The 26,316-nt window shown below is 39.1% G+C and overlaps 1 protein-coding gene across 2 annotated transcripts in view; it reads right to left on the bottom strand.

Moving 5' to 3' along the window:
* The window catches only part of VAT1L (vesicle amine transport 1 like), a 49,106-nt gene continuing 29,847 nt past the window's right edge, over positions 7,058 to 26,316 (bottom strand). Inside the window, exons 8-9 of one of the 2 annotated variants that reach the window (XM_021408677.1) lie at positions 10,975 to 11,100; positions 7,058 to 10,108 (exon numbers count right to left, since the gene is read on the bottom strand). In XM_021408677.1, coding sequence (XP_021264352.1) covers positions 10,010 to 10,108; positions 10,975 to 11,100 — 225 coding nt within the window. In that variant the 3' untranslated portion in view covers positions 7,058 to 10,009. The remainder of the gene's footprint in view (positions 10,109 to 10,974; positions 11,101 to 26,316) is intronic. The other variant, XM_021408678.1, reaches the window with a different exon arrangement.

Below are 26,316 nucleotides of genomic sequence, written 5' to 3'. Positions count from 1 at the left end.
AAAATTTTTCATTCTTACATTAGTCATTGCCATGTGCATTCTTACTGCAGTTTATTCCCATTTCCAGCAGATGTCTTAAGTGCCCTAAGAATGATTAGGATAGGTCTGATTTTGTATTGTTTTTCCATCAAAACAAAAGAGAAAAGACCAGTTTCCCGCTCTGCTTAATGCTTGGGGTAAATCCATTGTGTTGTATGGCTTTTCCCTGATGTTACACAGCAGAGAGTCAGGATCAGTCTCATTACACATTTTCCTGAGGCTTCATTATTGTACAGTGAGCGGTTGAGACAGACATCCCCCAGACCAAACATATATTCTTATAACTAGGTTTTCAAAGGGAATGGGAGATTGATTGTACTGGCTTTGGCAATATTGTTTCCTTAAGTAATGCTATGGGCTGTGCATGGACTAATCAACTTCATCTAACAAGATGACATGATTTCCCAAGTTGTGTGAACATCTGACTGATTAAACTGCCTGATTAATCTGCTAAAGATCTTTGAATCTCAGGATCATGCGTGGCTGATACCACCTCATTGCAGTGAGGGAATGAATGGGTTGGGATTGCCTAATCTAGCATTCACTACCATGCACACACTTCATGCCTCTCCAGCCACAGGACACATCTTCTCTGCAGTTCTCAGACCCCTTGGTAACAGGATAGGCTCCCCACTACCTGAAACCTGCAGCTAACATAACCTACTAAGCCTTCCCCTTGCTCCCTGACCCTAGGGGTTAAATCCTCTCTAAAGGCCACAGAGCTTTGCCTGAGTAAGGCCAGTAGCCTTTGCTCTCTGTCAGCTAATTAGATAATTAGGGGATCATCTCCCCACACAGTGGCAAAGTGATGCCATGTCACCAAAGCTGGAAATATAAAGGCAGGTCTGACAGAAATAAGCCAGTTCTATTTGTGCAGCTGTAGGCCTGCTGAAGTAGCAAGGCTGCTTCCAGATTCGAGCTGGCAGGTTTGAACAGCACTACATGCTGCTACATAGACTTAATAGCTAGCGACTCCATTAGCGTGAGGAGCTTGGCTCCATGCAGTGCTGAATGGAGGAAATGCTCCCCAGGTTGCAAGCAGAGAATGGTCTCTGTCAAGGCTGTCCCTTTGCAGGGTATCTAATATGACCAGGAAACAAATAGCTACCAGACAAACGCTTGCTTTACATATCCAACCTGTGTTCTTATACAACCTGGCACTTGATGCTGGAGTTAGGCCAGCCTTTGTGTGCAGCCTCTGGTAGAGCACGGGCTGTGGAACGTCAGGAGCAGCATGGCTGTAAGTGCAGAGGAGCAGCTGTATTCTCTGTGCAGGGATTTTTCATTTTGTCCTTTCTTTACTTGCTCCAGAGGCTCCATAAAACCAGTAGAAAACAGCACTGTGCTCTCAAGAAAGACAATTGGTTTGGGCAATGCACACAGTGTATTTTAATATGGAGAACTGAGTAAGGATTTAAAAAAAGAATCTTTTTTAATAAGCTGTGGATTGGGATAAATATTACTTGCTGAATTTTTAATACCAGTGCTCTGACTAGGTTCATTTAGAGGACCAATCAGCTTGATGCTGTCCCTATCAAAGTCAGTGGTGAGACTCCTATGAGATTCCAGTTTGAGTTGAATTTACTGTCTTAATGGGAATAAGGAAGGAAGCTTGTAATAATTATCCTTTTATTATCCTGCTTTGCTTGATGATCAGCAAACAGAACATTGTGTAATAACTTTATTCATTGCTGTCATGTTGAACAAAATGCAGATCAAAAATCTCATATGAATCATATTATGTACACTTTATTAAGTTAACCTACAATGCCAGGGAATGTGCTGCAAGCAAGCTAATATTGAAATGAGGCTAACATTTAATATGTGAACTGTGAGAATTGGTTAGAGCAGTACCGTGCAGCACAGCCAACGGCATCTAATACGTGTAGGTGTGCAGCTGCAGATTGATCGCTCAGGTGGGAACTTAAAGACAATTCCTTGTGTAAATCTCTCGTTGCATGCCTATGGGAAAGATGGGTCTGAGACTCCCAAAGCAGTGCTTCGCTCAGTGACACACTGCATAAACACACCCTTGACACAGGAGTCCAACATCATTTGGCAATCAGACTTAATTACGGCATAAATTTTTACAGCCCCAGTATGCAACACCATTTTCCATCTGATCCTCAGATGGAGCAATCCCCGTTCAACCCAGAAGGTGAGGATGAGTCAGAATGGCTGGATCTGCGCTCTTGTATGAATCCAGGCACTGCTTGTCAGAAAAGGCTGGGGTCAGGGATCCGAGATGTTCCTTTTCCTTGCAGTGCCCCACCAGAGCCGATTACTCAGATACACGTAGAGAGGATGATCAGGAAAATAGTAGCAAATATTTCAAATGTTCATGGCTAATTCCGGTTCTGAGCTATCCTGCTTGCTGAGAAAGAGAGAGGAAAATCTTGACTTTCGTCTCTCAACTGCATATTTTTCTATGGGGCTTTGCAGGCAGGGTCTCAGCTGAAGGTTTTCAGCATAAGGTTCTGTGCATCTCCTTTGCCTTGGAGCAAGTATGATTTGAGACACAGCTTTCAGCCACGAAGGCAAAACTTCCAGCTCTGCTGCTAAGTTTAATCAAGATTCTTTCAGTAAGTGGAGAATTAAATCCTGGAAAATTATACATCTTTAAACCAACTTCAATAAATAGGGCATTGGACAAAACATTTAGTTTCATTTTTTCCTGTCTACAGTGGCTCAGGAACTCAATGGCAATGCTGAGGGGATGCTTTTATCAGATCAGTGAGGCACTTGACGAGTCACAGGATGCTTGGTTTCATTCTTCTTTTTTTTTTTACAGTGGGAAATTATTCCTTGTTTGAAATGCAGACACTAGAAGGGAAAAACTGCAGCAGAGAAACAGGAAAACAATCTGCCAAAGCAAACTGATGGAAAAGAAAACCGCTTCACTTATCTCCCTCCTGTGCAAACAATAAAATGCATTTTTTCTCCTAGTGGCCTCTGGAAAACATCGCAGACCTGCTATGTCCTTCAGGCCACATGGTGACAGAAGCAGAAAGATACCAGTCAGCCAGCTTCCCCCCAGCCTTTATAAGTAGAATTTGGTTATTAGCTCATTGCCTGACTAGCTGAGGGGGTCAGTCATTTCAGTGAAAGTACAGAAATCCTTATTATAAATAATGCATCTAACATATCTGCAGCCTCACTCTGTTCTTCCAGAGCAGCTGGGATGCTGCACTGCTTACTGCTGCACGATGTAGTGAAACATCTCTCCATGTGGGAGATGTATTTATGAAGACTACCCAGCAGAAGAGCACAAAATGATTTGTACTGGTACCTGCAGCTTATCACGAAAACAATGCTTGGCAGGGACACAGCTAATGCCTTGCAGAACACAGCCCATTCCCAGTTCTGCTAGGGCTGCAGGTAGTGGGGGGCTGACTGATGGCACGCGGGGCCCTGGTGCTGGGAGCTATCCAGACAAGTTGAAGCCCTCCTAACCTCTGAAGGAAAACAAGCAGGCCCATGCCCCTGCAGCCCTCCCTTGGTCACTTGAGTGCCACAGCCACACCACAACCCTCTCCCCCTTTTTACAGCTTCCTAAGCTATCATGTGCCAGTGGCATCTCTTAGTCTATGCATTTAATCCCTGGATGGCCAGCTTGTAACTCTGCAGGGATGCTGGGGGACTAGCAATGTCCCTGCCTGATGTCAGAACATCATGAAGGTTCCGAAACTGCAAGTTTAATGATTCGTCCTTTGCCTGTTTAGGTTATGTTTTCTTTCAATCAGTTTTCAAGATTTTACCAATTGCGAAGACAATTCTTTCTAAAAGAAGTTTGATCTGGTATAATGGCAGGTGCTTGATGTTTTTTAAAAAAATCCTGATTGCTGTGAAGATATATGATGCTTGTTCCTGGCTTTATTTTCTCATCTTACCCAAAGTGCCTGGGCGAAGAGAATCAAGGCTCCCATAGGAGTAATGTACCTGTGTTAAGTCCACGAAGATTTCATCTGTCACTCTCTGCAGGGAATCAAAGTGGGCATGACCCAGTATTCTCCAGGAGGTAAAAAATTAATTTTCCTGAGGCACTACCAGAGAACGAGAACAATCACTGAGCAATGCGGGGCCTCCAGAAGCCCCACAGAGAAGACTGGGACCCCCATGTCAACCTGATGCAAGGCGGTGGTTGTTAAGAGTTACTCCAGGGAGGACAGGGCCTTAAGCAACAGCAGTGCGTCAGGCACCCTTTACACTCTGGAAGTCAGCAATTTTTGAGCCTTCCCCTTTTCAGCTCTCTGCAAGCCTGGCTGGATGGAGAAGGGAGCGACGGTGCAGCTGCCCAACTTACCTGCCTTGCCCTTGTTGATGGGCTGTTCTGCTGCGTGGCAAATGCGTGTCCTTACGCAGAGGCAGGAGTAAAACTGAGCACTGAATGCTTTCCCTGAACTGAGTCAGATTTCCAGTGATGAGGTAAAAAAGAGCAAAAGCAGAAACCCTTGGAGGCTGACAGGCAGGGGTGTGAGGTGACAGTGCAGTGACTGACGCACAGCACCCTGCAGCTTCCCTCTCTGATTAGCTCTGCTTTGCAGGAGCATGGGCTGCTCCAGCTAACCATCTCCCTGGGGCATAAACCGGCTTTTTTAATTAAAAACAAAACAAAACAATAGTGACAAAAATAATAAAAGCAATGGATAGCTCCTGACATGAAGAGACTACTCTCCCCAGTACTAACTTTGAACAGGAAAAGCTCCCAAGTAATAAATACCAACATTTGTAACATCTAACACGTACTCTTACATGTATTTTTGCAGCCCAGACTTCCATATGAGAAAACCCTTGTCCAAAGCATGCTTGAATATACAAATTTAAGGGGATTCCAACTCTTTCTCAGCCCTCTCTCTTCCTAACTGGGGATCCAAGGTTGCTACTGGGATGTATAGTTACCAAAAGGAAGTCTGAACTTGTTAACAGACTGTTACGTTTCCTGAAAATGCTTCTGTTGAAAGATGAAGGAGGGCAGGAATCAGATGATGAAGAAAAGCGTCCATTTTTCTAACCCTGGAAACCAGTGGAGAGTGCGCTGAATGTTTCACAAATGGCTTCAACATCCCTAAATGTATGGATGGGGTTTTTAAATGCTGCTGAAGGAGTTCAAGCCTGCTTAGAAGAGAAATAAAACCACCACAAATACATATTAATCAAATCAGGCATACGGTGAATAGATGTAAAGCATATAAATAAATCAACAGATGATCTGTAAATTCTGCTCGTTACTCCTAGGCGGAGGGACAGGTAATTATTTTCTCTTCCTACATTCATCCTCTAACTTTTTATTATCTGCACTGTTCTCATCCCTTCCAGTTTCTGAACAGCATGCTGGTGGTGAGGTGCCCAACACAGCATTGTTGGAAATGGCCGAGATCAAGCCTGTGTTCACAAAGCCATGCCATTTGCTGTAGAAACGCATGACAGAGAAAGCCGAGGCAGACACGAAGGCAATGTCTGAGTTAGGATCAAGTGGAGGCAATTCATCAGTGCAACAGCGCAGGCTCAGCAGGTAAAGCCACACCTGCATTTATAATCTAACCTGTTCTCTCTAAGGAAAATATTGGAGTGTCTGCCTAGATGTTAAAATTTACTTGGAAAAGAGATGCCTTGGTGCAGATACCAGTTATGGGGTGTTGATTGTTCTGGCTCCCTTCACAGAGAAACAAAGCACCAGCTCACACCAAGGGACTTAGGGCTGGCCAGGGACTCTCCTACATGGTCCTCTACGAGCTGGAGCTACTGCGCTGTATGCTGGCAGCCACCATCACGGTACGAGGGTATGTTTTGGCAAAAGCCACCAGGATTAATGGCTAAGCTCACAGCAAATGAGACAAGTGCAAAAAGAGGGAATGGAGTAAACATCAGGGATACCCAGCAAACTAAGATGATTTTTTGCATTTTGTCTGGCCAGAAGCCACACAAAGTCTGCATCCCAGCTTGGCTGGTAGCAGTCTCTGTGTATTGGCCTGTGTGAAAATTATGCCTAGATCACCCAGTGGAAAAGCTGGCAAAAGGCAGGGCTTTGTTAGTAATCACAGACAGTCTGCAAAAGGCTGTTTGCTTTCAGCTTTATCCTGACTCTGTGATCAGGGATGCACTGACCATTATTTGCTCATCAACACTAGGAAACAGAGGGCAGAAATTTACTCTGCTCCTCTTCTCAATCAGCATGTGTTCACATCTGCTTTTAGATTATAGGACTGATCCAGTAACTACTGCAGTGAGATCTTCCAGGGACATAACAGGCTTCAGAACAAGTCTGGCATGACCGGAATTAACCAAAGCTAACATTTTCTCTTCATTCAGATATTAAACTGAAGTTCATTGAACCATTTCTTCCTTTCATGCAGGGAGACCTTTAAAGACATGTACTCAAGTACAAACTTGAGGTCATCAGTAAGGTTTGGAAACCATAAAGAGTACTTTGAATGAAAAAGTGTAAGAATTATTTCAGGAGAGATAATCTTATACCCCACGTCAACTGAATCACCTCCCTGCAGCCCTTAGTTAAGTCCAAGATCCAGGAATAATAGGATTTTTGATTCAATCATGTCCTTGTGCTTTCTATCAGCTAATCTGGTGGTGGCTGTTTTGGATCCTATTTTAAGATTATTCCCTTTGAGTAACTTCATTTCTAAAAAGAACTTTTTCTCTGAGGATGACTTACGTGTCAAGCCTTCTCCCAGTGCAATCTGAGGGCAAAAATTCTGGAAACTAGTTTTTATCCCTATCAAAATAACACACTTCACTGACACTTCATAAATAGTGCTTATAAAATGTTTTGCAGTTCTTAGATTGTAAAATTCAACATTTTATACTACATTGTTAACGTTCGCTGAAGTAGCATGCTCAACCATTTTAATAACTTTGATGTATTCTGTAACAAAAAAACAAATATTTGTTTATCCTTCAGTAACTGAAATGGAAAATGAGACCTCAGATTTTCCTCTTAACCAATTCCAAGTCAGTTCCCTAATGTGAACAGCGTATTAGAATAAAATATGCAAGCCAAGGATAATGCTATGCTCAATATTTTATTTATATTTTTATGTAAACGTAATTTGCTTTGTAGGCACAATATAACAAAAGCTCTAAAGCAACAAATACAATTAAACAGTGTCTCAGTTCACTTCAATCAGGCTTAAGATAAAGAGAAGCTTTCACAGTTCCTTTAAGGCAATTTAAGAAATAATTTGTTTCACTTGAAGAAACTATCAAATTGTCTTAGAGTTGTTTAAACACAAGCGTTAGTAGTAAACACAAACCTTCATTTCTACTGCAATAAGACTTGTTCAGCAACAACAGTCTCACCATCATTTTGTATAGCATGCCCTCTACCACTTCAAACGTGATACTACTGTTTGTGGTATTCTAGTAAGTATTTAGGGCTTATGGGCCAAATTCTGCTAGCACAAATCCTGCTTCCATAACAGCTACCTGAAAACTTTCCATTCATTTCAGTAGTAATCTTCATATGTGCCATATTAATACCACTAAAACACAGAGTAGAATTTAGCTCAGTGATTGTAATACTGATCTGCGCAGTGTTTAGGTAGATCCAGACTATTCCTCTGTACTCACTGCAATTACCTGACATTCTGCTGATCAGAAAATGGCCCTGAAATTGGTATGAATTAGCATGAAAAGTATTTTCACCTTGCTAACAAAACCAGAAAGAACTAGCCAAAATGATTTCATTTGATTGTTGTCCCTATGGTGTCTGTGGCCATGACCACCATCACCCCTCTCTATTTATCTCTAAGGGAAATTTAACTGTAGAGCCAACGATACTGTGATTTATAACAGAAGAATGGATTTGCTATTCTGCTTGCCCTACTAATTTAAGGCCTTGAGAATGCCACTTTACTGCCAGTTCAAAGGTCACCAGCAATATTGCTCACTTTGGCGTCAAATCAAAATTTCTAGTTATGTTAAGGTTCGTTGCAGGACAACATTGTTACACTAACTGCAAAACAAAATTGGGCATGTTTCCTACTGAATTGTGAAAACTTAATGGCCTTTCTTAAAAGCTCCATTGGCAATCCCAACACATGGAAAACTCACTGAATATATATATTTTTTCTGCATATTGAGTTCCTGTTTGGGTCTGATATGGCACCGAAAGTCTAGGTAAGTCCAACACAAAAAGAAGATCAACTAGAATGAAGTTCTGCTTCAACATCTAAAGAAAACTGAAGTTTGTTTTGACTAATATTTCAACAGAAGCTTTTTTTGGCATTTTCTTCCACAGTTATTTCTTCTCATTATTTTTGAATTTGTTTAACTCAAGGGAAACTTGCTTAGAATGAACATTCTGCACAATTATCTAGTATTAGAACAGTAGAATGGCAACTTCATGAGCACAGTGTGAGGAGATGGACATTAATACTTAGGAAGCAAAGATTAAACAAGCAGGGAAAGAAAAAAAACAACACAAGAGAATCATCTAAAACCACACATGAAAGTCATCCAGACTCACAATTACTTTCACATTAAGAAAAGCCTGAGAAGCTCTCCCCCTCCTCTTTTCTATATTTTTAACTTCTATCGCTACTACCTGTTTGTAGATTTAGGTGCACAACTAGCCATGCCTGGAGAAATACTTTCTTTTGCTAAAAATATATTAATTCAAAGATACATGGCATTATACAAGGTCTCTGACTTTCTTTTAGCATTTCTACTGAAGTTGTTTGAAGTTATTTTAAAATGAGTATTTCAACAAGACCACTGAGGACCTGAGTAGCTGCTGTTTGGATAGGAGAAAGACAAGAAAAAATATTTACTTTTGTCATGTTTAGACATAGCTTCCACTAGTGGGAGGTAGATAGACTAGGTGGTCTTTGTACTCTTGATCATCAAATAATTACAAATAACCGTACATATGGAGCAGAGCTTTTAACGGAAAAACTCGCCTAGGTAAAGTTATCCCTGTGCATAATTTCTGATGGGATTAAGGTTTAAATGTCACTTTTAAAAGGGTTAACTTCTGTTCAGCTCCAGCTTCATACTTGATCAATACATAGTGATTTCAGAGCAGTAAGCTCTGCCAACAAATTTCGTTCCACATACTGAAGAGTGATCCTTGCTAATAGGATTTAAAAGTTAAATTTACCAATTTTTCAGATTTTAGACAGAGATGAGTCAATGCGTCCTTAGTAGAACACGATGTTGAACTGTCAGTAACAAAGCAAATTGTTCTGGCTCTAAAGCGAGTGGCTACCTGACCTTTGGTGCCTAGAACATACGGGGCGATAACTCAGATCAACAGGAAAGCAAGACAGCTGGTACTCTGAAGTGTTTAACTACTGGTGCTGATGACTGATATGATTATACAATAATAATCAAAGTCTATCAATTAATGATGTCTTGCATAATTTCAGATGCCACAATTCAAAATGAGGTATTTTTGAAAATGAAGAATGGATTTCTTATAAAATGAGGAAGCGTGATTAAGGAAAATAAACTTACCGTTTTTGAAACTTTTATCTGTGGTTCATAAAAGGAAAACTATTTTAACACTGAAAAATCCACAAACTTAAAAATCCTCCCTCCGGTTAGCAGAATCTTCAAGACAACAAGTGGGGAATACTTTTTGTTACTGTGGTTGTCAACTTGCAAAAAAAAGCTCAACCCTCCAAATAACTTTATGCAAAAGGTTGGAGTTTGCATGAGAAAGATGCCCATCTAAAATTACACAGTAAGTTAATGAGGCTTTTAAACTGAAACAGAAAAATCCATGGGACTCCTACAGGGAAACTGGGTATTACACAGGAATGTCATAATACTGCACTGGATGAGAATGGCACTTGAGTTCAAAACAACAATGATCAACAGCTCATAGCTCAGCTGACTGCAGACAAATACAACACACACTGTACTACAGCATTTGTTCACTGATGCAGAGAATATTTCCCAGTCTTGTTCCCTTCTACTGAATCAATCATTCTGCTTCCATCACCTCTGGCTGTTACTGGATGAATGGCATGCGCTCTTTATTCTCATTGTCCCCTTCATGGTCTTCTTCCTCCTCTCCAGCCTCACTCGTCTCTGTGCTGTCATTGGCCATCTACAGGATGAAAGATGAAGAAAATCAGAGCACCTATCACATTGTTTTACCCAGTCTTGTTTCAGTTTGATTCATCTCATAAAGTGACTTTAAAATTGGAAGAGGACACTAATGCAGCAAGAACACAAATGTTCTGTCAGTACAAAACTTTTGCTGGTACGACACCACTTAAAGCTAAAACTGTAAGCTGTTCCCTCAAGGCTTACAGCTAGATTACGTAACTGAAAGTTGCTTTTTAGGACAGTTGCACAAGTGGACTTTGATGTGTGTACTTGTCACAAAATGGTATTAAGACTCTCAGGAAACACAACTACGTAGGATATTCACAAAACGTATGTAAACCTTTGGTTCGTGAATCCTTCTAAATGTGCTCTCCCAGAGATAGACAATATGATTCTTTAAAGCAGCTAATGGACTGGAAGTGCTTAGATCCTTAGAGAGAAGTAAAAAATTCCTACCAAAGGTACGCCCTGACTTCTGTATGGTAATCAGAAAGCACTTCTGTGTTCATACACTGAAGTAATACTAATGTGTCTTTTTCTGTTCAATCCAATTATTAAGACAGGAATTTTGTATTCATTAAATATCTATTTGTTTGCTGTTGTAGGGACACAGATTTGGCAGTTTTATCCTGATTTAAGAGTGGCAGGCACATTTCTGGAGAGGGAAATGGCTATGCTGCAATAGAAAATTAACTATTGGGAATGTAGGAGTTACAACTGCATTTTTTATATAACCCAATATTTTTTGGGTTAAAAATATAAATTTTAATTATGGGTTCTATTTAGGTGCTATAGGTTTAGAAGAAAATGGTATACAAGAAAACTGTAAGGGACATTTCTCCAAATGTTACTACCACGCTTTACCTTGTGAGACTGTACGCCATGTGTGTAGTGCTTTGCACTCACCAGGGGAGTGGGTGCTTTCTCCACATCCAGAATTAGTTTTCCTATGTTACCTCGGTCATGGATTCTCTGCATGGCCTCCTTCACCTGAAAGAAAGATAAGCTGTTGATAATTTACAGGCACACATTTATAGAAAAGCTTGAATGCCTTTCTTCAAAATCGGCAGTATGTGTGAGGGCTAAGAGCAATGCCATTCAAACTGCTGCTTTCAAGAGAATGAACATGGTTAAACACCTTTAAGTGCTTTTTTAAGGTTTGATTTTTGTCTTGTGTTTGCCAAAATGGGATGCAAATCTTAATAATAGTTTCTGAGTAGTGGAATACCTATACAATGGTATTGCAATACAAAAGCTAAGGTGCACAGAGAAACAGCGAATTAATCTTGACAGGTTGTTCACTAGATTAATTTCTTTTTCTCTTTGCAAAATATTTGTGAAGAAATTTTACTTTCATTGAAAACGTGAAATATTTTTCTAATTGACCTACGATGGTTAATTAGTATCTTTTGCCTTCCGACTGGGAGAATGCCATAACCAGGCAGTGGCTGTGATAGATCACGTTGGCTCAAATTGCATGAGTGAGTATTTTTTTCCTTTATCTTTCTCCACATTTTTTATTATTTCTTTTAATGAATAGTGTATTACCAGTACCACTAGACATTTAATAACAGGCAGCAATTAGCACATACAAGAAAGGAACAAAAACTTCTTATGAGTGCTCTGGAGAAGAGCTTATTTTCATGCGAAGTTTTACAAGTCACGGAGGCTCAGTGTTGATGAACTGAAATTGCACGTGTGTTACACTGAGTATCCAACAAGAAGCACGCAGGAAAATGGAAGATGTCAAGAATTCCTCACTATCATGGTGGAGAACATCAGAAAACTGAAAATAAAGTCCACAGAAAGGTTTTTCTATAGCCTTTTCACACTATTTTTTGCTGGCATAACAGGATACATTGAGTCAAGAAGGAGTTTTATGTTAATAGGATCTGCCATCTGCGACATAGTTTTATTGACTATTTTAAGAATAATGGCAAAGAAGCTAGAAAAAAAAATGCTGACCTGGGAACATATGGGTCCCACAATATATTAAAAGCTTGAATTGAGGTTCATGCACCCAAGATCATTAATGAATGTCCAATACAGAAGGTGGTACAAGATTTTTGAAGACACTAAACAAATACAGCTTTCAAGTTTCAATTAAATTTAATGGATACTGGGCACAAAATGTCTTTACCATCTGTCAGCCTTATTCTGAAAGCTGGCTGCAGTGAACTCAATATTACAACTTTAATCTCACCAAGTGGTTCACTCAATTAGTAAATACCAGACATTTTAAAAAATCTGATGGAACAAAAGAAAAATTGCAACGATGAAAAAAGCGAATAAGAAAAAAAATACTTGAACATAATTGTAAATTAACCTTGGAAAACTGTTGTATGAATTCCACTGGATAGAAGGTCGATCTCTAAGTATCAACCAAAAACCACAGTGACTTTTACTTAAACAATACCTAACTACCTAAGTAACCTACAACACTTCTTCTGCAATATGGGCAGTATTCCTTTAAGAATATCCAACAATGACTCCAAAGTAGCAGCATTAGCAGCTATATTATTTTATAAATCTTATCAGCCAAATCAAGCTTTTAGGAGTCTATAGCACAGCATAAATACTCACACAGATGAGACAAAATTGGAGAAATCAGCAAACACATTTACCCACCTTTGAAATTTATTACCAGAACATCACGTAAAAAGCAAAGCATGCAACATTGATTTTAATCTGTACCATATCACAGTTCACAAGGCAAATCTGAGAAAATGTGCTTTCCCTGCATTTTTCACAAAGCACAGTATCAACTTTAGGACTCTGGAGAAAGTGGTTTCCAGTACACTCATAAGTAGTTTGCAAATGCAAACTGCAGGCATAGGAAAACGCAACAATACAATTTCTAACAATAATCGTGGCTATGGGATCCAGATGGAACCATTAAAATACATAAAAAGTACAGAAGTTTGATACCATGAGCTATTTTATAAACTTTTACAACAGAAGAATTACTCATTTATGGCTGCTACCAGTTCACCTACTCAACCAAGACTGCAACTGCTTGCTTCCCAATGCACCTGAATATTAAAACTATTTCCTCTTCCACTGTAGAGAAGAGAGTATTATAAACTAAACAAGCATGGTTACAGCTTATTGTTCTATGTAGACTCCAAAAGCATTTGCTTTTTCATGTGAACTTTTAAGTGCTAAATTTAGTTTGATTCAAAAGAGATATCTCTTCCTGTAGGAAGGATCAAGAGGGCTTCCCTCATCTTCAAGTCCCTAAATTACTTTTCACCAGTTGTTACTATTTGTATCTGTCATCTCAAATCAAAGTAAAGGAATCATACTTTTTCTACATGGACAAGTAAATTTAGTTTCTTCCTGTGCAGTATCATCAGCATAAGATTTGGACTGGAAACAGTGCAAGGGCGCACTTCCTAATTTAGAGAGTTTCTGTTGGAATAAAGGACAAATTTTCTATTGTCCTTTCAGTATAATTCACTCCTTACAGTCTTTGTGTCTAAACTAACGCTGAATTACAGATTTGAGCCTTAAGAGGCATAACATTCACATGATACGTATAATAAAGTTCTGCACTGGATTCGGAACTGTTTTTACACATTAGTGGACAATGGGAAAATGCTTTCAAATTTCCACATTATTCGTCTAAGGAAATTTGTCAAACCTGTTTCTGAAAAGAAAGAAAAGCCATGCAGTCCCATGAATCCAACATAAACTCTCCTAGGCAGCAAGAGAAGAAAACAATTAATAATGACAAAGGAGAAATAAAAGGAATCCCAAGTTTGCCTTTTCCCTCCAACACAATTCATGGTTTTGCATCAATATTCTTTTGGTTTGATGTATTGTATTTTTAAACATTCTCTACAGCATAAATAGCTTTCCATATCTTTTCAGTCTAATGGAAAATGATAATAAACACAGGAAAAGGAATTTTCTAATTCAGCTGGAAACAATTTTTATTTGCTTTAGGGAATATCCTTCTATAATTGAAGAAACAATTTTGAGCAAGTGTGTTTCTCCCATGCCTTTCAGCCTTACAAGTGGCACAGTTGTGGATATGTTATTAAATATCCTGATTCAGCAGTGACAATAAATCTGGAAATTAAGATCTGTGTAATAACAGGTCATGCTTACTAGGCCCTGTGAAAAACATTCAAAACTCTTATCTTCCATCATAACTCCCCAAGTGCTGCATGTTCCCCAAGCTCTGTGAGCACTCCTGCTCCTTACGCTTTGCTGGACCCAAGCAGAAAGGTAATGACAGAGCTTAATTGGCAACATACAGAACCACTGCACTGTGCTAGCATTACAGGCAATCAAGCAGCTTTAACATCTCTTCACAAATTTCATCTATTAACACACACTTGTACATTTAAAGAGATGTTGTGCTACCCATACCCAAACATAATTCTTCAGAGAAGTCCTGATACAAACACAGGATAGAAAATGACAAAGGCAGCAAAGACAGCCTGCTGTGAGAAAGCCTATTCAGGTATATTTTTCTGAGGGGATGTTATGGCTAGGATCTCAGAATTCTCTTGTATAGCAGCCATTTCTGTCCTACTATACTGTGTATCACACTGAGAAGAGCAACAATTACCGCCAGCAGACCTTGGTAGGAGAGGAAAGGCAGAAATGCCTTCACGTTGCTGGTCAGAGAATGTTCTATTTATGATCCATTTCTGTATTTGGCTCTTAAAAGGAACCAGTCCCAGGAGTAAAATAAGGGAGACTGCAAAGTTGAGCACTATACTGTTTGCTATGCCAGTATAACACACTGGGGACTTTAGTCTCACATTCATAATACAGGCGTTTAGTGGCCAGAAACAATAAATGCCATGGACAAATTTCTTAGTGGGTCATTAAAACATGATGGTTTTATCATCATATGCAATGCTGTTCAGTTCAGTAACATCAATAAAAATTTTGATAAAATTTATGAAGTTATGCATTTACTTTAGGAGAACAAAATTTGCAACTGAAATACATCAGTGCCATAGAAAAAAGGATATTCTTTTACCTGCATGAGGTTGAGTGCAGTTTATTGCTCAAACTGACAGGGTCACAGTTTCTTGTTTGCAGGCTTTGTCCATAACCCTTCACTCTTACCCAAAGCACGGTTATCAGACAGTGGCACTTTCTTTTCTTGGGCATCTCCAGTGATAGTGATAATCTATCACACTCACCAATTGTTCTATCCCCTGTATCATCACCTGCTGTGAAGGAGATCAGCACCCAAATAACGTAAGCAGTCCCCACTTCCAGATTGGCACAGCAGAACACAGCATCAATTCAGTTTATGACCTACATTTGTATTTTTTTCTCTTAATATTTCCACACCTTTTGGTTCACTATTGCTATTTATTTCCACAAATCATCTCAAAGAATCACCTTCTGTCCTTGGTTTACACTGAAAATGTCCAAGCCTTCTGGCATGTCACATTAAGGCTGTTTCCCTCCAGCTCTCTAACATCCCCTCCTCCACTGAAACCTATTATCTTAAGCGTCCACGTAATTGTTTCTGTACTGCACTTACACATAGGGCATAGTCCAACAAAGACATCTCCAAAGCTGCTGTCTTCATGATGCTGAACAGTAAACCCCCAAATGGCAATGTCACTGCAACCCTCAAATTCTTCCTAAGTCTCTTTTGGTGGGCACACAGGAGGCAGTAAACAGCTGATGAAACAGCTCACAGCTGCTGCAGTCCTGTGTTACCCTGTGCCCCCTCCCTCACTTGCTGGCTCACACCACGTGATGCTCTTAGACAGTTTTAGGAGGCACTGACCTTCCTAGGGGTCTGTGTCTCATGTCAACAGAATCCCCACCTGATCATAGCCAAATCTGCTGAGCACAGCTGTAGTACACAGAAACAGTAACAGCACCTTATAACCATCTGTCATTGCACAACCAGTTTCATACACAATTAAAACCATGGAACAAAATGTTTTCCAAAAGCAAAATAAATAGCAGTAATAAATAATAGCTAAATAAAAGAAACGCAGGAGTAGTGAAAGGTTTTAGATAATTGTCTGAACATACAGACATGCTACAACTTAAAATGACAAGCCTTTGTTCACAAGGGGTTGTACATCTGAGAAAAGATAAAAAATTTAGGTTAACTCATGGGATCTTTCTAACATTCAGCATGGCCTTTCATTTCGTACTGCTCTGCAAAATAAGTCCAAAATCTACTTTGGAGTGCTACTGTGAGCTTTGGTAGACGCTGGAAAGGAAAGCACACAAAGGAAACGGCAGCTTCTATTTGAGGAAAATTTGAAATATTTTGTGCGGGGGAACAAATTTCACTCCCTGTTCCACTGGCATAGTTTTCCTGACATCACTAAGTTGCAATGGGGACAAGAGCAGCAGCTGTTGGGAGGACACAAGTCTCAGCTGGTAAAGGAATATTACCAGTGATCAATGGGCTTCCATTACTTGAACATGCATTCTGTAAATGGCCGCTATCTTTCAAACACACTGTTTGCATGGAACAGTATTTTCTGACAATTTCTCCAATCTCAGGAGAGCATGAACTTCCCAACAGGAGAATTCGGAATCTTCTTTGTGAAAGCCAAGAGAGCTTCCTCATATGACTCTCATCCTGCTCTCCTACGAACAGCTAGAACAATAAGAAATTTAGCTTCTGCAGTACGTCTGTGCAGGCTCATTCTCTGACAGAAAGGATTGCTGCTGGCAAAAGCATTCCTTACCAATAATTAATTCCTCTCCATCTCACTGTCGTGTGTCAGCAGAGCCTGCAACTGCATCATGTCTGCAAAATCACATGGACAGGATCTCCATGGTGACTGCGTCATGCGGTGTGCAAACATCAGCTGGCTAGTCAAGGTTACTTTGGCAACCCAAGTGTCACAGGTAATGATCCAAATCTTCCTCAGATTTATGCTAGAACCATCTGAATTAAGAACTTGGCTGTTTTTCATTTTAGGACTGGCTCTGCTTTGTTGCTGTTCATAACAGCCACTATTTCCACGAGCCCAGAGCTATCTCCATTAGAATTACTAACATTAATAACAATAATATTTATTTAGGCATCATTTGTATGCAGTAATGAATAAAAAGATGCATGCTGCAGACTATTCTAGCTGAGATACCCCATAAGCAAAGCTTTTAATACTACAGCTTTCATAAATGCCATAAGGCAACACGATTTTTATTATCAGACACACTGCTGTGGTCCATTAAAAGCTATGCTGTCTTCAATATCAACTGTGAGCTGCATTATAATCGCAGATGCTCCTCTCAGACCAGAAGAATTTGCTTTCCTGTCATTGGCATATATGGACTTCCACACTGAACACAGCAGTCCATACAAAGAAAAATCCTATGTAGTTTCTGTCTTCTGGGTTATGTTTGTTTGGCTTTGGTCTGTGGAAGGGAGGAAGCTCAAGGAACCAAGGACAACAGCTCCCAAGCTTGCTGGCAGCTCTGAGCAAATTGGTATACTTCCTCATGTAGATTTTGCCAGTGCTAGGATATGGGATGTAGAGAGCAAAAGTACATCTCCCTTTTAGGCTGCATTTGCAACAGCCCTGTTAACATGGCTTGCGCTAAGATCAGGGACAGAACACTGGCTCCCGGGATGCAGCCCTCTTGTTATGCACACACGGTGAGCAGCCACTGGGCTCCCCACACTACGGACTGCGTCCGCCTGCTCCTCAAAGTGACTTCTGTCAAAATTCAGTCCTGTTGTTTTGCTGGCATATTTCCTCCTCCTCACTAATACTGACATGTCTCTCCCATGTTTATGCAACGTGATTTAGTGAAATAGTATTTCACTAGGCAATGTATCAACTTCTTTCGAGCTTTATTTTTCAGCGAGTTTGCAATGTGTTTCTTTCTCAGGCTAAGTCTTCTACATAAGCTTTTGTAAAAGAGCTGTTTGGGCGTGATTACTGACAATAGACACAGATATTCCGGACAAAAACATCCCTTTGCTGGTAGGGATTGTTTTGTTCGGGAGTGAGGATTGACCACAGCACACTTCAATGGGAACAAACTGTATTTGTAATAGGAATATTCTGCTTGTACCATGTAGCAAACAGCTAGCACAGAAGTGCTTCCAGTACTCAGCTGCTATGACAAAAAAAAAAAAAGTGTGGTATTTACAGGATTTTGAATAGGCAGTTCCTAACTCAGAAATCAAGGACCGACCATATGCAAGAAGACACATCGATCTTAGGGTGCCTGGGACCCAACAGCTACAGGGAAAAAAGCATGGGGAAGACTGAGATACAATCAAAATTAATTGCTGAAGTGTTAAGAAATTAGTATAGTCAGCAATTCTTTTGATCTGATTAGAGAATTTTTAGACATAGAAGGAAGATAACTTGGGTTATGGAGTCTGTTTCCTTGCAGTGAAGCTAATACATCACATCATCTTGCTAGTACCCATCTGAAACAAGAAATGATTTGAATCTGACTCACCTGTTTTTTGCTGTTACACTGAACTTTTGCACCAATGTATTTTCCTGTACACATGCAAATAGAAGGTCATTTTAAAATCCCTTTCATTCCTCCGTTGCTATTCACAGCTGCAAAGAACAGCTTCGGCATCCACTCCCTCCCTCTGCCCGACAGCAAGGAGAGACCTTTTCGCTGGAATACCTTTTTCCCTCACTGTATGTTGCCATGGCAGCAAGATTAAAACCAGACCCAAGATGAGAAAAATGTCAAAGGAATAAAAACTGATGCTAAAGGCAAATTCTGACTCGAGTCCTCTCTTGGCTACCAAAGAGATCTGTTGCATTATTTGTTTTTTTTAGATGAAGAACTACAGCTGCACAACTGTACTGTTCACTCTTGCCTTATTCCTACAAGCTCCTGCTGACATCAATGAGTATTTGTTTTTGCCTTGATGAAGCTCAAAGAAAAGGAGATTTAAAGCCTTGCAATTACAGAATAACTGAACCAAATAATGCTAGCTTTTACTTATGAAGTCAACAGGAACAAGGCAGAATAAAGAAAGAACCAACATCAAATTAAATATTTAGAACTACCAAAATTGGCCTAGATTATAAATCTGGTGGGAGTTTTCCTATACAGTAAACACAGAAAAAAAGACTTTGAAGTTGGATCCACCAACACAGGAATTCCTCAACAGTTAAAGGCCAGCATTTTGGTTGTAAGAGAAGTACTACAGAAAGAACAACTTTATTATATTACCTTAGAAAAGTCTGCAGAATGAGAAGGCGAGCAAATATTGATTTGAACTAGCACAGTGTAGCTTCTCTCATTATCACTTGATATTAGCATAAGCTTGAAGAAAAAGGAAATCCTTTGCAACAGCAATTAATACTGTAAAAATTACCTTATTACTTTCAAAGTCAAGAGTGTTTTCTGAAGGGTAGAGATTTGGCGGAAAAAAAAAAAAATCCCCAGAACACACACTAGAAGAACGGCCACATCCTGTGAATCAGTAAGAAGCTTTTAGAATCCAATGCTAGAATATCTTTTAGAGTAGCAGTAAAGCCAGAACTCCTGAAAGCAGGTCTTCTGCAGCCATCTGTCTAGTCAACAGCAAAATACAATCATATCAACTTTAGAGTGAGATTAACCAGTCTGAAAGTGAGCACAGCGTTGTGTGGAAGAGACAGAACTATTGTGATAAAGAATTCCTCAAACCCACTGATCTCTCCCTCCCACACCACACTTCTGGTTGCCGCTATATATCTGTGAGCCACTGACTCCCAGCTGCCTGAGTTGTTGTGATTGCTGGTAGAAATTAAGGTAGCATGGCCCTGGATTTTACTAGCACACCAGAGTCCACATACAGGTTCTTAGAAGTGGTCACCTTTATGGTACCTTCCTTTATTCTGAGCAATAACACATTTTACACTAAGCTGCAGCCAACTGTTCACACAAGGATGCCCCAAGCACTCCTGATTTGGGGATATTCAACAGTGAAGTGGTTCAGATTCCACTCCAGTGAGAGTTTGGTTTGCTGTGGAGCAGCAGGAATTCTTACGTTGCAGAAAAGTCCTCTGGCTGCAAAGGAGTTTTGGCAGCTGCAGGCAAAAGAAACAAGCCCTTTGTATCTGGTTAAGATGTAGCAGTCTCTTGTGTAAGTGGAATTCATATATGAAGTTCAGTTTGGTGCATTTCATCACAATGTTTTCACAATTTATAGCAGGAAATAGTTTATGACATTTATCACCTTACAATTAAAAACAGATATTTTATGTTATTATCGATTACCAAACTCCATGACATAAGTTCTTAAACTCTTGCCTCAACCATGTTGCCTTGTGATCTCTTTGAAAAAATATTTGGAAAAAAACTGCACCAACCCACAACTATGTCTCATTTGTTCTCTCTCCCATAAGCAGACTCTAATAGTTAAGAGAGTCATTAAACTCCCCCTCCTCCACTCCCAAAAAACGCACCCTTAATTACAAGCACACTGCTTTGTGCATTGTTGTCTTTCTAATTATAATGCCTAGACTGCAGAAGGTCAATGTTGTTGGTTTCCTCAGCACAGCCTTGCAGCAGCAATCCTGTCTGCTTGCTTCTCTGCGGGAAGCTGGCAAGCAGAGATCTCTCTTCACACACAAGTGAAAGATTAGAGACAGCCTTTCTGGAACTGTATTGTTTCACAGCTATATGAGAACTCCAAGTCTGAAATTCTTCCAGAATCACAGTGTTTCACACGGACTGTCTAGACATTTGCAGAACACTTTTTAGAGACAGAAGAATCTTTCTCACCATATTCCTAATTGCCTCTAAAAGCAAACCAGCTGCAAGGTGCTCCAAGTCAATGCATGCCTTAACTGCCTCTGGGCAAATGGACAAGTGTTGCCTCATGGGGTTAAAAAAAAAAAAATCAGCTTGCACCATATTAGGTGATTCTTGAATGTGTGCTTATCAAGAACCAACGCTAATTCTATCACTTTTGTACCTGCATACAGTTATGCCAGATGATAACTGAAATGACAAATACTAAATTCTTCACTGCAGAACTCTATTTAAGCAACACTTAGGAATGTCACTTCTTTGCCTTGCAGTAATTAGGGCTGTTGACCATACCTTGCTTTCTCCTGCTTCTTGAATGTTGTGGTAAGATACTGCCCCGTGAAAACATGTGCTTCTTCTCCAACGGTAGAGATGGTTCTTTTTGGGAGACAGGCACAAAACCTGTGACCAACATCTCTTCTGCCACTGTAACTTTTAATTATGTTTTCTAACTATTTCAAGGGAGGAAACTGACCAAAGACTACTCCCAAAGACGTTCTATGATGTATTCTTCAGACAACGTTGAGCTTAATGTCACTATATGGGATTGCAAACAAACAAACAAAACAAATTTTAAAACTTCTGTACAGCCTCTGTCAGCTTATCCAGAGCCTGAGTCTTCCTTTATTACTAGCATGGAGAACGAATTATTCTCTATTCCAGAACTGCAGTATGAGATACTCCCAAACTTGGAAACTAAACTTACTGGTTACAAAATAGAGCAGACGTTTAGTCTTCTAGACAATAGAGATGTAATCATTAAAATGACTTGACGCTATCATTTCCAAAGTCTGGGAAGCTCCATACACAAACCCACCAACCAGGATCAGATTACAAGAGCACATTCATTTTGTGTCAAAAAACACAAAATTGTTCTTTCACAACAACGGATGCTCTCCAATAAACTCCCTCCCCAGACAGTAAGTCAATTACGCAGATTCTTGAATCTCAGCGAGGTAAATACCAATGGACTTTAAAGATCCAAATGAAAAAATATTTCTTCTTTGTTTTCTTGTTTAGATTTTCTGGTTTCATGAAGTAGTACCATGAGGATTGCAAATCTAATTACTCATAAGTCACAGTCCTATTCTTCCATTATTCAAGAAGCAATCTAAGCCAGATCTGACCATTGGGTGCTGCTCTATACCTTCATTACAATTCTACTTAAGCAAAACCCAAAACCACAGATATATTAAATCCTTATACAGTTGTAATGTTAGACAGTGTGATTCATGCTTATCCTCAGCTTGAGCTAGATCAGTTAACAGTAAGATTGAAGTCATTCATCTAGGTAAGATGAAATGTATTTGAGTTTATTTTGTTGTTTACCAGATGGGTTTTACAATATGTTTTTTCAGTCCTATTTGCTTTATTAGTTACTATTTTTTATGGCATAGTTAAAAATGTTCATTCTGAGACTTTGTTAAAGATTTTTAACCCTGTACCAACATGATTGATTTAGTTTACAGTTTTAATGGCCATGCCTGAATACTTATTCGGCTTAGTATTATATTGATTGAAATCAAATTGCTATGTAATTCATAGCAAGGAAGCTAAAGCAGAAGTGTTCGTGTAACAGAATGCCATTCACTCAGCTGAGACAGCTTCTAATCTAATTCAATTAGATGTTGATGCACCAAAAATTCAAATGATGTGTATATGAGCTACAGTTCAAGGAAACAGGCAAGTACTTCAAAAACACACACTGAATGAAAAACAAACAAACAAACCCAATCAACTAGCATCTGCTTAATTCTGCTAAAGGACTGAAAGGTTATACCCATTCTCCTCAAGAAAGTTTAAGATCTTCAAGATACTTATGCAGGATGTAACCGTAACATATAATAGAGTAAAATGTAAGTTATTCCCAAGATTGGTGTGGCGGCTTTTTTTTGTGATGGGATGGAATTCACTTGTACATGAACTTTACTATGTTAAACCAAATGTGTATGAACAAAGATTTGAAGCTGCCTTTTTTTTTTTAAACAGATATACTCTCCATTCCCAAATGCATGCACTGTAATACCACATTCAAAAATTGAACTTTGATACTCAAACCAGCATACTGAATGAAGACAGAACAGCTGAGAGTCAGCTGCTCAGCTGAAGACCCTAAATTATGCTGCCCATTTTACTTGAGTCAGTGATCATAATACATAGATCTTCCCTACAAAATACCTTTGTGTTAATCACTCATAGCAGCCTGTATATATAGGACTCTCAGTATCAACAATACATTCGCTTTGCTGCCTTGGTGTTAATTTATATCATTATCTGTAATGAGCAATAATATCATTAAAAAACTGTAATACCAATTAAAACTCTTAATTATGACATTAAAATTGGATTGTATTACTCTAAGAGATGTCTTTAAGCATAGGAGTAATTCTGCTTTTAAAACTCATTTATGTTTAAAATGATTGAGAAGAATTTATAAGCCATTTTCATTAGGTGAGAACATTCATCTTGATTAATGATTGTTATGCACCAACTTAAAATGTTATTTTGGATACAATCATTGCATTTTACTCAGGGTAAAATTATGTGAACCAGAAAAGTAAACTTGTTTCCAGTGAAAGTTCCCTACTGCACTCAGAAAAGCAAAATACAGAGAAGTAATGCTGAAAGCATATTACCTACTAACGTCTATCACCATGGTAATTTTGCAGTCTCACAAATCATTTCATTCTCTTCTGCTCTATTAAATCTCTCTGCTCACTATCAGTCATGGAAAATGGCCACAGGGACCAATGCTGCCAATGTAGCATCTTTCAGGAAAAATGGACCATCTAAATATAGGGAGGTATTGTCCTTATTCTCATCTCCCACTCCCTTTTGAGTCTTTTTAATAACTCCTTGGGTAGCTTTGCAGGCACTATTTGGTTAATGAAGTATTAGACTCCTCAGTTTTAGCCAGAACCTTCCCCTACCAAGAAAAAAAAACCCAAAAGCCACGGACAAAGAACAACACCGAAACACCAAACATCTAGTCTGATCTTCTGCAAATCAGAGGCCAAAACCTCATCTGAAATCGTCGGGGATTCTCTTCCTAGTCTGAAAATGGGAAGGCTTCAAAGGCAAGAGAAGACTGAATTATTTGTGCTCCACATATAGAGATGACATCTCTCAGCTCTCTCAACCTCACCAAATATCGCCAGGTATCACCTTCAGTATTTCCATCTCAGTTTTATGACAATCCTCAGCACCTGGGACAACAGAGATGATAAAGTTTCTGGAAGGATGAAAACAATCACTAATAAACCCAACGCAAACCTGATACTCTGGGAGAAAAGCTGGATTTCTCACACTAGCAGTCCATGCCAGTTCAACTGAGAGCTTTCCTTCTGAACTAATTAACAAATAAGCAAGAGTGGAATTTTTTGACACAGATAAAAATCCTACGTTTGATTCATGGCTCCATGGCTAAGACCACTAATAGTGCATAGCATGAGAGTAAAATAGTGTCTGAATGGGCCTTTGAAAGCTTAGTTTCTAACATTTTCCCTTTGGTACCTGCTTTTTAGTTTCTCATTCACGGCATCCAATACATATTTCTCTGAATAACAGAAAACACTCGCTGTGTTGGTACTACAACACTACTGAGAGGAGACAGAGGAAACTTCCTGAGATTCCTTTTAGAATTATTTCTGTTGGTGAATGTAATGTATGATACGCAATCAACCTTTATGTAAGACCAGAAGAAGACAGGCAGATTTTTCATTGTCATTATTAGCATTATTAGGTAGAAATAAAAAGGAAGGGATTGCAGCATATTAGGATCAAGGGTGTAAAACAAGTACCTTCTCTACTTCTTCATAAAACAAAAATTCCATACATGTTTTCAAACAGGAAAAAAACCTCAATGAAACTCTGCTTTTTTAACTCTTGAGAATGGCTTAAATTCTATGGCATGAACAGTAAAAATGAATTATAAACAAACATGTTTGAGTCAAACATCCAAGATAAATAGAGAAGAAACATCCTCTTATCTCTCACAGTTCTGTCCTTGATATCTAAATATATCCACTGTGCTTTGGTAAAGCTCTCCTTAGCTAGGTCTCACTACTTCTTTGCAAGCGTACCATATCATCATGTCAGTTTAATACACAGGGAAGGGGTGCCAATTTATTACTTAAAAGCCAGCTAATGTACTTCAGTAAGCAGACTACTCTCCTAAAATACTGCTTCTTCACAATAATCAATCAGCAGCTTGCTCCACTTAACAGGTTTGTTTCTTCCAAGAAGTGACACACTAGTTTAACACACATACAATCTCCTGTTGCTAATTTAATTAAGTGGAAGCATGTGACTAGTTTAATAGTGCACATTTTCCTCAGCAGAATCTATTAATGCTTTCTATGTTATTTCCTTCACTGTTTTTTTTTTTTTACTGCCTCACATTATCCATCAGGAACTGAGTCTAGATGTTTTCTGACCCGCAGTAAGGGAAAGCTATTATCTCCGTGGCACACAAGGGCAAACAAAAATGGCAATCTGTCCTGACCCAAAAACACGTACTATGACTCACCGCTGCACTTCCAATTTCCAGTGTCTCATGCCTTCTCGAAAAGCATTTTCTGCCTGTGTACCTCCATACTTAATTAATTCTTAGCAGAGTGCTTACCAAGTAGATTAGAAAAGTACCGTAGCTGCGGGCAGTGTTTATGTTAATTGAAAGAGTTTCAGTCTCACACTAGTCAGGTTCCAACCTCTGTAACAACAATATTTGAATACAGAATCAATGTTCATCAGAAATATTGCCAAAATACATTTTCATGTCTGCTACTTCATTCCAAAACATTAAGATACTGTCCAACCCTATTTTGTGGTAATCATAGCTAATATCATGTATCTGAGGTGTTCCTTTGGACCCATCTTTACATCCTATCTTGTTTCTTCTATCTCCTGCTTATAACTAAATCACGGTCATGTTACATTGCTATCAACAGTGTGCGAAACCAAAGAAAGTGCTGGGTTATGTCAGCACGTAGTGATACAGCTAGGAAGGGCAGAAGGAATTAGGAAGTAATAAAAACTCCTGTTACACAGCATTGCATGGGGAAGAAAAGTAAATTAAATTATATAGGTATTTGGTAGGAACTTAATTATTCATGTAAAAGCACCAAGGACTCCATAATCAGGTAGGCACCATGTTTTAGATGAAAAAACTGCAGTGCCTACTTAATCCTCAGTACTTTTAAGGTATATTTTTTCCTCAAAGGTACAGTTTACATCCCTAAGCATATTGCACTGAAATTATTTGGAGTTTTAATTAATATTTACTTAAGTATCTTGGGAAAAAAATTATTTGCAAAGTCTTTATTAAAAATCACCTTACTCATGGCTCTATTTCCATAAATTTAGAACTTGTGTTCATTACATACAATGTTAATGAAGTAAAATTTAAGTGAAATAGCTTTCCCTTACTCTTCCCGAATTTTAAAATATAATTAATTGAGTATAATTCAGTCATGA

Source organism: Numida meleagris, chromosome 10 (genome assembly GCF_002078875.1).
Source record: "Numida meleagris isolate 19003 breed g44 Domestic line chromosome 10, NumMel1.0, whole genome shotgun sequence".
Taxonomy (NCBI): Eukaryota; Metazoa; Chordata; class Aves; order Galliformes; family Numididae; genus Numida; species Numida meleagris.
The sequence above is the reverse complement of the archived record's forward strand: the minus strand, read 5'-3'. Positions and strand labels throughout refer to the sequence as shown.